The following is a 12,055-nucleotide window of genomic DNA, read 5'->3' on the forward strand; positions in this document are numbered from 1 at the left end:
ATATCATATGATGTCATTTATATGTGGAGTCTAAAAAATGATACAAATGAATTTATTTACAAAACAGAAACAGATTCACAGACATAAAAAGACAATTATGGTTTCCAAAGGGGAATGGTGGGTGGGGGGAGGGATAAATTAGGAGTTTGGGATTAACATATACACACTACTATATATAAAATAAAAAATCAACAAGGACTACTATATAGCACAGGGAACTCTACTCAATATGCTGTAATAACCTATATGGGAAAATAATCTGAAAAAGAATGGATATATGTATATGTATAACTGAATCACTTTGCTGTACACTTGAAATTAACACAACATTGTAAATCAACTATACTCCAATATAAAATAAAAATTTAATTTAAAAAAGACTACAAAAATTAAAAACAAAAATAATGAGGTACATATGAAAAAAGAAAAAGAAAAAAGCCCTTGCCTATTGCAAGGCTAGAAAGAAAATGATTCTTTCTTTCTCTCTCTCTCTCTCTCTCTCTCTCTCTCTCTTTCTCTCTCTCTCTCTCTCTCCCTCCCTCCCTCTCTCTCTCTTTCTTTCTTTCGTTCGTTTCACTGTTTTACATTACAATTTTAAAAATCTAATATATTTTGGTAAGGATCAAATATCTATTTTAATACTTCTTTTTCAGAGTGACTTGTCAATAACACTATTAAAGAACCCACTTTAAAGCTATAGAGTAGGGCTTCCTAGGTGGCACAGTGGTTGCCAATGCAGGGGACATGGGTTCGATCCCTGCTCCAGGAAGATCCCACATGCCGCGGAGCAACTAAGCCCATGCACCACAACTATTGAGCCTGTGCTTTAGAGCCCATGAGCCACAACTATTGAGCCCATGTGCTGCAACTACTGAAGCCCATGCGCCTAGAGCCTGTGCTCTACAACAAGAGAAGCCACGGCAATGAGGAGCCCACGCACTACAACCAAGAGTAGCCCTGCTCACAGCAACTAAAGAAAGCCCACGCACAGCAAAAAAAAAAAAAAAAAAAAAAAAAAAGACCCAACACAGCCAATAAAATAAGTAATTAAAAAAATAAAGCTATGGAGTAGAAGTCAACACTCTCATCTACTACATTTCTATATTTGCTTAAATCTATTTCAGACCTCTGTGTGGTTCTATTGCTCTTTTGACCTATTCCTGAATTAGTGTCATATGAATTTTTCTGGCCATTTTAAATAATTTTTAAGATAAACAAGCAATATTTTCTCAAATTCCCTTTAAAATGTTAGAAATTTATTACTGCATTGAGTTTATTTACTGTTTTAGGAACTAATACAGTCTTTCTGTTCAAGACCAGAGTATATTTATAGTATGTTTATCTATATGTCTTCTTTTATACTCCTTAGGAAAGTTTGATAGTTTTCTTCATGGACCTCTTATACATTTCACATTATATATATTCCCAGTTATTTTATGGTTACAATGCCTGGCACATAAGGACAATTGGAGAAATGTTACTTGTGACTAAATGGTTTTTGTTAGTATAAAACAACACCACCAACAATTATTTGATTATTTGTATACTTGTTACATAACTGATCATGTAATGTTTTTAATAGGTTTTAAAAACCTATCTACGCAATCATTATCTACAGGTAATGATAAATTTCTGTTATTTTAAACTCATTTTATACTTGACTATATTAACTTCAATTCTTCTATTTTCCCATTTTTATACTGTATATTTAATTTTCTTGATTAATTGCACTGGCCAATACTTCAAGATTATTAAATAATGAAAAACAGCTAAAAGGTAGTTAGGTCATCTTTTCTTATTCCTGACTTTAATAAAAATGTTTCCAGTGCTTTACTACTAATGATGATGATAGAAGTTAATTTGAAAGCAAGTTTTTCACTAAGTAAAGGAAATATATTTTATTTCTATTCTTACCAAAGTTTTAAAAATCAGGCACTCATTGAGATAATTATATGGTTTTTCATCTTTGTCTGACTCATATAAATAAATTTCCTAATAGGGTACCATTCTGACTTTTTAGGATATACCTAGCTATGACTCATTTAATCTTTCAAATATTTAACTGGATACTATTTGCATGTATTTTAAGATTTTTGCATCACTGTTCACAAGTGTAGAGTATGAAAACTGGTCTGTGGTTTTACTTTTGGTATACTTAACATTTTAAAAATCAGCACTATTTAGCTCTCATAAAAATAATTTATAGATTTGCCATCTGTTTTCATACCCTAGAAGATTTTAAATAGGATTGAAATTATTTTCTTCCTTGAGGATATTAAAGAATCCACTCTTGGAGATGTAAGAGATTAGATTAGCTAGTGGTTTATTTGTTTTAATTTTTCAAGGAATCAGCTTTGGAATTTTATCAGTTTTACTATTTATTTTCTAAACTATTAATTTGTATTTTTATTTTATTAATTACTTCCTTTGCTTTCTTTAAGATTATTTTATTGTTATGTTTATAATTTCTTGAGTTAAATAATTACTCTTTCTATTTATAATGAAAATGTGTAAGTCAATGTATTTTACTATTACAGCTTTGGCTGCATCCTACATACATTTATTACCAATATTGTTATTTTCTAGTTTCTTTCCCCCACCCCAAGTCAAAGATTTTTTCTCTACCTCTATTTTTCCTGTCTTATTTTTCTAGATTTCAGGTGGACAAAATTGGTTGAACCATAATCTTTGATTTATTACACACTGTCATCATTGGTCCATGAGTAGTCTCTTTATTTTATTTATTTGCTTACTTATTAATATAACGAACACCCATGAACCCGCCATGAAACTATTTTCTGTTTGATCCAAAGTTTAAGGATAACTTTTATATTTCTAAGAGTTTGTTTTTAATCTATTTTTGCTATGTCTAGAAGTTTTCTTATCTATAAAATAGGCTTAGTATAGTACCTATCTCACAGGATTATTACGAGAATTAAATATATTAATGCTTGTAAAATGTTATAACAGGGCCTGGCACATAGTGAGTATTTAATTGTTAGCTATTATTTTTATTATTATTAGGTTAGATCAAATTTATTAACTATACATATTTTTTAGATATCTCATTGCCTTGTTCTTTCTATTTGATTTGTCAAGAACTAATAGAAGTGTGGTAAAACAGTACAGCACTGTAGTAAAACAGTACAGTGAGCTGTACTACTGCACTGTTGCCAATTTTTTTCTGATTTTGCTTTATATAAGTGCTATGAAATCCCAAGCAAATATATTTATAACTGTTGTATTTTTATTATAGTTTGGATACTCTCTTTTATATCAAGATTTTTACCTTGAATTCAACCTTGTTTAACATTAACAAAAACACTGATTTTTGTTGTCATGTTTGCATTTGCCTGCTATATCTTATTATTTCACTTTTAATATGTCTGAGTCACTGTGTTTCAGGTTTGGTGTTTGAGAACACGTAACTGAAGTGTTTTTTTTTTTAATCCATTTAGAGTCCTTTTCTTTTAAAAGATGAATTTTATCCAGTTACATTTATTATTAAAACACATGTTTGATCTTGCCTTTGGCATATTATTTTCTGTTTCCTGATGTAATGTTTCCTTGTTCCTTCTTTTTTCCCTATCTTTTGCTGTAAAATCTCTGTGTTCTTAAAAAATTTTCCCTTCAGGAACTTGGAAGTGATACATAGTCTGCTTTCTGTTAAATAAGTTTATAACTTTAAATAACACACTCTGACTTATTTTTCTCAATATATCATTGATGTGGGTTTTTTTTTTTTTTTTAACAGTGCTTGGCTGTCTACCCTGGTGAAATTCACCATTTGCTTGCCAAAACTCCTCCTCACTTATGCCAGGCTGAGATTTTCCTCCACAGCCCAGACTAAATGGCTCTGACTGCCCTTGTTTGTGGCTGTTTAAAAACAAAACTCGTTAACATATTGTCAAATCCTCCTTCTCAGAAGCCTACGGAGATTTGGCTCTAGCTGCCAATGGTAAAACAGCATGTAGCCTGCAAGCCACAGCTCCAGGCCCACTCTGGAACAGGGGCAGGGCAGCACAGGGTGGGATGGGAGGCCCAGAGGTTTAGAAGTGACAGTTGCAGTGTCTCCCCATGGTCTGCCCCCATAGAAGGCAGCATGGGCTGGAGGCAAACAGCCTGGGATCACAGTGGCCCTCTCGCTCTCTACAGTCCAAAGCATTCCTTGTTAGTTGCTCACCCATGGGGTTCTCATCTTCCCAACATTACCAGTTGCTTGCTCCCTCTGGACTAGGAAAGTTTTTGTTTCTTCTGCCTTCTTGATGACCCCTCTCCCTGCTCACCAGCACCTTTCACAACCCTCTCCAGGGCTATTCCATCTCCTCCTAGAAGAGCTCTGAGAGATGAGTAGGGTGCTTGGGAGCCTGGTGGGGCATCCCTGCAGGGCCTCATTGCTCCTCCTGGTTTCACTAAATCTCCCTGTTTTCCATAGTTCCCCTCTATCTGCTTCTTCCAGAGAGTCTTCCTGATTGCTCCAGTTGCCCCTGGCCTCCCATCACCCTGAATCATCTACTCCATTCTTGCTCAACTCTCTCTTGAGCTGATCTCTGACTATCTCAAACCTGCTGAATCTGGTTTCCCCAACTACACTGGGAACCCCTGAGGCCAGAGCCAGTGTCTCTTCCTTTTATTGCTCCTCCATGGCTCACAGGACTAGTAGATACAAGGGGAGCTTAGTAAAGATCTATTGAACAAATGGAAAGTCAAGACAAAGGACTCAGAATCTGACTCTCTCAGTTCAAATGCCACATCTGCTGCTTGTGAATGGTGGGGCTTTGGGCAAGTTACTTAATGTTTCTACAAAGGGTTGCTATGGGGATTAAATGTGATAATGTGTGAATTGCATAGCTTGGCCTCTAGCCCTAAACAACATAGAATAAGAGGAGCTACCAGTGTAACATAAGCCTTCATTGAACCGGTCTGACGGAGTGTCTGATGTTGTGTGCAGGTGGGTGTGTCACCAGGGCTTGGATGTAGGTGGCTGGTGACCTGTGACCTATGCCAGCTGTGCAGTGCAAAACATTTCCCTTTGTGGAACAAGGAGGTCTGGACAGATGACCTCTGTGAGCCCTTTCTGCTCTGACCTCCATACGTGATGTGGGTGTTGACAGTTTTTGAGTTGGTCCTGATCTGGGGCCCTGGGGGAGTGCATTTTCAGCAGAGGCTCCGCCCCAGTTTCTGACCTGGCTCTCCAGCTGGAGATGTCCTTGCTCTACCCTACCCTCCCCCTCCATACCTTCCTGCCCAACCCTGTATCCCTAGGAGGGTACCAGCGCTCCACTGCTGAGCAGGATCATGAAGATGATGAACGTCTCGAACCAGCTGTGCTCCACGATGCGGTAGCAGGTCTTGCGCAGTCTCCACCAGACCTTCCCTGGGGCCTGCGTGGTGTCCACAGTGCAGCAGGGACAGCGCCGGACACAGCCTGTGGAGGAGGGAGAGGGGTCAGACCCAGTCCAGGGCCTGTGAATGCCCACATCTGATGGCTAAAAGTTGGACAGTTGAAAGAATGACTGAAAGAGGTTACAATGATGGGTAATGAACTGGGCAACATGGTGGATGGAGCCATGCCGAGGTGGGGGGGTAGTGGGGAAGGGGTAGGCAGGGAAGGGATGGCTGTGGGTGCTGCCCTCAGGAGGCCACACTCAGCAGGTATCCCGTGGAGGGGCTGGACGGACTAGGCAGCCGGTAGGTAGATGAAGGGCCTGGCAGGTCTGGGCAGGGGCAAGGCTGGGCTTGGGATGGGCTCCAGCTTATCCTGCGCTCATCTGGGAAACTCTCCCCTTGGGGGAATGTTCCAGAATCCCCTGGGCTGCTCTGCCCCTGGACTTTCTCCATGTTTGCAGTTTCTGAGCCTTGGAAAGGGTAGACTCCTCACTGACAGCCTCAAATGACGTGCCACATGGAGGGCAAACCCTCATTTTATCCCCAGCTGCCCTCCAAATATATCACGGATTCATAAAAGCTCCAGATGCCAATCACTAACACGACCGCATGCCACACCCACCTTGAATATTTACAGAGGGCCTACTATACGCCAGGTGCTGTGCCAGGGCCTGCGGGGACTGGGAATTAGATCCAGTCCCTGCTGCTGTGGGGACACCCAGTCATGCTACCGCCCCACAAACACAGTTGACCCATAGCTGCCCAGCCCAGCACATCGTGGGCACACGTGCCATGACTCATGTCACGGGCAGGTGGAGGGGCCCCCAGGGTCTCAAAGAATGGGGAAAGGATGCCAGGCATCCGGGTCAGAATAGAGTGCGACGTGACTCTGTACCCCCAGGAGCTGTGGGTCCTCCTGCCCCTCTGGACAGGGCTGAGCTGGGCCAGAGTGCCACCCAGGGCAGTACCTTCAGTGAAGCAGTCCTCTGGATCCTGGACGTCCTCTCTGAGGTCGGGGATCTGCTCCAGGAGGTCAGCGGTGTTGGTCATGTCTGCTGTGCTCCCCTCAGAGTAACTCTCCTCGTGCACCTGTGGGCAGCACCATGGAGTGGAGCGGACAAGGGCTTGAGTGTGGGGGCCGTGCAGCAGCCTCCAGGTCAGGCTCAGAGTCTGGGGGAGCGTGGGGCTCCCAGAGTGGAGGTCCCCAGACTATCCTCCATTGCACACCTGGGGAATCTGAGCCCGGGTGGATGCAAACCTGCCATGAAGGTCACCCAGGCTGGACCTTAGGGCTCCTGGGTTTGTGATTCCGGTCTGCTGGCATCTAGGGCAGGGGGGGTGGGGGTGGGGGAAGGGCTCTGGGAAAACCCTGGGAATGGGGAAGGCATCCAGGTGGAAGGAAAACAGACACGGGGTGCAACATGAACACACACTGGGATATGGACACACAGTGGCAGCTCGGCACACACAGAGGAAACAGGCATGCCACACCCAGAACAGAGTTGGAGCCAAGATCACGGGCACACACAGGCACCAGGTCAGACATGCGAAGAACAGGCCAGCAACCCAGCCCACATCTCTCACTCAATTCATATGGGTGCTGGTGTGATGCACAGAGCCTGGAACAAGAGTGAGAAGGTGCTGGAAGCTTTCCTGCCTGGCCATGCAGGGTTCTGCTGCCCTGAGCCTGCATAACCCGATTATAGAGAGGTGCGTGCGGGTGCCCTTATGAGAGTCTGTGTGTGGCACGTGTGGCCGCCAGTGTATAGGGGTGCTATAGTTCTGCTCAGTTCCCCTCTTTGAGCCAGTGCACCCAACGTCAGCTGCCATGAATACTGTTTAGCTGGCCCCTTCTCCAGAGTGTGTCTTTAGCCAGGGACCTGCCATCCCTGGAAATGGTTTGGGGGTTACAAGCCAAGCCGGGGTGGCTGACGCCCAGTGATGGACTGACAGGGAGGAGACCAAGCTGAGGCTGGAATCCAGCCAGCCACCGTCTGGAGCTGCTTCTTTTGCCTTATCCTGCTTCTCTCACTTCTTTATGGGTCTCTCCTGAGGGCACTCCCTCAATGAATCACTTGCACAGGAAGCCGGGCTCCGGCTCTGCTTCTAGGAACCCACCTTAATGACAAGCATGGCGGGGAAGGGGGTCCTGTGAAGGAAGGGCAGCCACCGCCGTCATTTGCTTCAGATCACGTCTACATCCCCCAGCTCAGTCGACCAGCCTCCTGCCACTCAACCTCCACTCCACGTAGGCGTGAGCTGGTTTGGGTTCTTGGGCAGTCTCTGCTCTCAAAGCTGCCTTCTTTTCCCTTCCTTCCAAGACTCACTCTACTGCTGTCCCAAAGTCCTCTTTAACCTTGAGGTTTGTGATAAGGACGGGCTGGATCCCTTAGGTTCTGGATCAAGAGCACCTAAGAGAGTGTTCTTGGGGGCAGGGTGGTCCCCCGTGGCTATGAGGGTCATGCCTTTCTCCCAGCCTCACTGTGTGGCGCTGAGCTGGGAAAGGCACTCACAGATCTTCATGCGGCTTTTCTTTTCAGACACTGGAGCTGTCACTCGGGAGGACACGTTTCTCAGGATCCTGCTGCAGGTGAGATGAGGGGTGCTTGTCCCAGGAGAGCCCCAGCCCACCTCACTCTCCCTTGTTCCCACTGTGACCTGATTTGAAGACGTGATGAAGTTACAAAACTCGTTCAAAGGTCAACGTTCCAGTACAGGAGCCCCCTCTGTCTGTGACCTTCTGCCCCTCCCATGTCTTCCTGTTCCCACATGTCTTGGTATGTCAGACCCTCCAGGGGGAGAAGCGTGACCTGCACAGTTAGGACAATGATTCCACCAGGCCCCCGTGCTCCCAAACTGACCATGATAACAAAGCCTCCCATGGGTCCATTCCAAGAAAGGAACAAGGCAACAGAGAAATGTCCCTCTGGAGGGAGTCACAGCTGCTGGACTGAGGGCCGAGGTCAGGCTGCAGGACAGGGCCTCTGAGCGCTGTCTCTGAACATGTGACCTCCATCTTTCCTGGTGCTCAGCAGAGCAGGGGTGGGGTGTCGTCAGCAGTGCCACAGTCCAGGTAGCTCAGGGTTGCAAACGCAAGTGCTTACAGGGCCAGGCAGGTGAGGGGATGAAGGCACACAGGTGGGATGTGGCAAACCGGAGCGCTCCAGCCGGTGTCAAGGGGGCGGGTACCACTCATCTGCAGCAGGGTGGCTCATCCAATTTTTTTTTCAAGAGACGTCAGAAATGCAGATTTTTTTACATAAAAGCTTCTGGGTTTTAACTGTTGTAGCAAATTGAAATTAAAACCCTTCTGTGTCCAGAACAAACCCCTCCAGCAGGCCTTGTGTGTGTGGCCTCTGCTTTTGTCCAGGTAAGAAGCAGCTGGTGGCTGATGTGCCAAGCACTTGTTCTCAGAGCTCCCCCAGTCCCCTGGGACGGGCTCGTTCACAGGACAACATTTGCCAACAGGACCAAAGCACAGGAACTGAGTGAGGACTGGGTGAACACGCAGAGGTTTAGGGTTAGTCCTGTACCCTGCTCCTGGGCGGGCTGCTTCCAGAATTTCCCCATGGCTCTGGGCCCTACACCATCCCTCCTATGTTAGGACAGGGCTGCCTGTACTCTCCTCTGCAGATGGGTGGCCCACACTGGCTGTGACAGCAGCTGTGGCTTCCACCAGCAAACGCAGGCCTGTGCCCAGGGCCTCTCATGGCCTCCAGCCCCAGCGGCAGTGCCCCACTGGCTTCAGGGACAAAGGTGTGCGTTACCTCGCTGCACCCTGGGGCCGGGGCCTCTGCTCTCCGCTGCTGCCGCAAGTCTGCCTGAGCCGCAACGGCCTGGACCCCGGAGGAGGTGGTCTCTGACACCTGGCTCCAGGCCCTGGGCTCCGGGATGGCCTCTGGGCTGCCGGACACAGGCTGGGATTCCTGCTGAAGAGACGCCCCCCCAGCCCATGAGCTACCCGGTCAGAGTGTTTCCAGGACCCTGGCTCTGCTTCAGACCCTGCCCAGGCAGCGGGGCACTGCCTCCTGCCCTCTTCATGAGGCCTCATCTTGTTGAAGACCCCTCCCTCGAGGGTCCCGAGGCTGAGGGAGGCTCCTGATAGGTCCAAGAAAAGGGCCTAAAGCTAGACAAAGTCCCTGGCCTACCTGGCACAAATCTCTCCCTCCTCCCCCTCCTTGAAGGGTGCAGCTGGGCCGCGATGCCCAGCTCCCAGATGCTGGCAACTCCACTTAGAAAGGACACGCTGACTTTCCTCAGGAGTTCCCATGGCACCCCAGCTTGCTTGCTTGCTTGCTTGCTTGTACACACACACACACACACACACACACACACACACACACACACACACACACAGGCCCCAGGGAGCCAGGGCCAACAGGCTCAGGAGAAGGAAAGGAGGAGGAAAAGGAGGGGCAGCCGGAATTCCACTCCTGTGCTGGGAGTGTCCTGGAGCTAATTGGAAGCCGTGGTCTTGGCAACACCAACGCTCCCCCTCCCCCAACCTACACTGTGGCTGTCCCGCAGCCTGACTGAAAGGGCAGAAGCTGGCCTCTGGGACCACAGGGAGGCAGGAGGATGTGGAACCAAGCCTGGAGCCTCAGATCAAATTCCATGCAGGGGAGCAGCTGCTCTTCTCAGCCAGACCCACCCAGTGCAGGCCCAGAGTAAGCGGCCAGGATGGGCCCTACAAAACAGAGAGAACCAGTCCTTGCTGTCTGACCTAAGACCTAGGGAGAAGCCATCCGAGCCTGGCTCAGGCCATGAGAAAACTGAGGGAGCCAGGGTGGGGGTGGGAGGCACTGTCCCTTTCATCCAGAGACTCTAGTCCTAAGTGTTAAAAATAACAGGTTGAAAGATAAGATAGGGCTGTCTTTGACACCTGCCATCTTAGGGATGCTTATTTTTAAATCTCAGAATTAGCCCTGGGCCTGGGAGGAGGGAAAGGGGCGGTGCAGAGGTCAGAAGGCTGCACTCCTCCCCCACCAAGACATTCCACCTTGTTAGTCCTGGAGGGGATAAGGTCAGGGCAGGGTCTGGGGCCCAGGGGGCCTGGCTCTGTCCTAGACGCGTGAGGAACTCCTAGCACATCTCTCTCTCTTGCCGTGCCTTGGTTTCCCTCTCTGTACGATTAGCTGCCCGTGACCAGCCAGGGGATGAATGATGGACAGCAGTCCCTCCCAAGATGCCCTCCTGGGCTGGGCTGGGGAGAGAGGGTTGAGAGCTGGTTTCAGCACACCTCCACGAGGCTGGCTTTTTGGGGGTGGCCTGTCGTCTCCCTCTAGGCCACACCTGCTGGGGCAGCTGCTCTGAGTGAGGCTGGGTCCCCTGGACAGCAGAGCCCCGGGCCCTGGACAGTCGGTGCTGCATACACACGGCGGCGGGGGTGGGAGACGGGGCTCACCTGTTTGCTGGACTCTTCCTCTGTGCTTAGGCTGTTCTCCTCCTCCTCCTCTTGGTCATCCGTGTCTGACTCAGCCACAGCGATGGGCACACACACAGGGTCCGGATCCCCGGGTGTGCCCTGGCCTGGCCGCTGGCCTTCCTCAAACCGTGTCTCCTTGCGGGCTGGCGGCGCCTTTTCTGTCTCTGGGGGGGGTGGGGGGCTGGAGGCGGTGATGCAGCCGGGCGGCTGGCCCTGGGGGGCAAGGGCCGCCGGCTTCCGAGGCCGCCGCCGCAGGAGCCCGCAGCAGAAGTCCCAGCTGGTCCGCTTGGTGAAGCGCAGGCCCCGCTGGATGCGGGCCAGGGCCAGCTGGAGGTTGTTCATCTCCCCATCCTCGTCAGGGGCTGTGAGGTTGTCTGCGCTGAAGGAGCTGAGCAGCAAAGCCAGGAAGAGATTCAGGACCTGTGGAGACAATGTACCCTGGGTGCTCAGCCTCGGGGCCATGATGGGGAAACCTTGAGGACTGCCAGAGGCAAACAGCTCGAGGCTGGTACCCTGGGCCCAGGACCCTCACCCTAACTCCCCATACCCTTGAATACAGAGAATGTGGCTATGAAAGGAAAGAAAAATTCTCATCCGGAGGCAGGTGATACATAGGCCCCAGGCTGAGCAGCTGCAGCTGGTCTCCTGCTGATGCTTCAAGATGGGATACCAGCGGGAACCCTGGACCCTGACTGGGTGCATTCTCATGGACTTCCCTGCCTGACACATGCGCAGAGAAGGCCCTCAGTCTAGGGGAAGGACAAAAGGAGGCAGAAGACGCCAGCTGGAATCCACCTTGGCTCAGAGATGCGTGCTCACACCAGGACCAGATATGGAGATGACTGGCCAGAAAAACACCCAGAAAGCTGCCCCGGTTTAAGCAACCTAAGTCGCCCCCTCTTAGCTTGCCTGTGTGCTCTTCCACACGTACTTTGTTTTTTCCACAGGTACTTTGCTTCTAATAAACGTTTTTATCTTTTTCACAATCTTGGTCTCTTTGCTGAATTCTTTCTTCAAAGAACTGAGGTCCTTCCTCCAGCTTTTTACCACCAGAATCAATCCCTCCTCCCAAGGACTCAGATACAGTCTGAATTGAGGGCATTCAGACCCAGGTTTCTTGGGTGTTGGCCCAGGTTCAATGGAAGAACCGTGGGTTCATCTGATGTCAAAACCTGCAGATGGGGCCTTGCTGCCTTGGGAGTAATTGGGGGCAGTGGGTTCAGGGTGAGCACAGGACTGCTC

The 12,055-nt window shown here is 48.5% G+C and overlaps 1 protein-coding gene across 7 annotated transcripts in view; it reads right to left on the reverse strand.

Moving 5' to 3' along the window:
- SCN5A (sodium voltage-gated channel alpha subunit 5) overlaps positions 1–12,055 on the reverse strand; it is a 100,613-nt gene that overhangs the window by 25,614 nt on the left and 62,944 nt on the right. For 3 of the 7 annotated variants that reach the window (XM_057705807.1, XM_057705810.1, XM_057705809.1), the window contains 4 exons: positions 10,793–11,233; positions 9,156–9,317; positions 6,357–6,477; positions 5,274–5,428 (listed from right to left, as the gene is read on the reverse strand). In XM_057705807.1, the coding sequence (XP_057561790.1) occupies positions 5,274–5,428; positions 6,357–6,477; positions 9,156–9,317; positions 10,793–11,233 (879 nt within the window). The remainder of the gene's footprint in view (positions 1–5,273; positions 5,429–6,356; positions 6,478–9,155; positions 9,318–10,792; positions 11,234–12,055) is intronic. The other 4 variants (XM_057705808.1, XM_057705811.1, XM_057705812.1 and 1 more) reach the window with 2 other exon arrangements.

This window comes from Hippopotamus amphibius, chromosome 13 (assembly GCF_030028045.1).
Source record: "Hippopotamus amphibius kiboko isolate mHipAmp2 chromosome 13, mHipAmp2.hap2, whole genome shotgun sequence".
NCBI lineage: Eukaryota > Metazoa > Chordata > Mammalia > Artiodactyla > Hippopotamidae > Hippopotamus > Hippopotamus amphibius.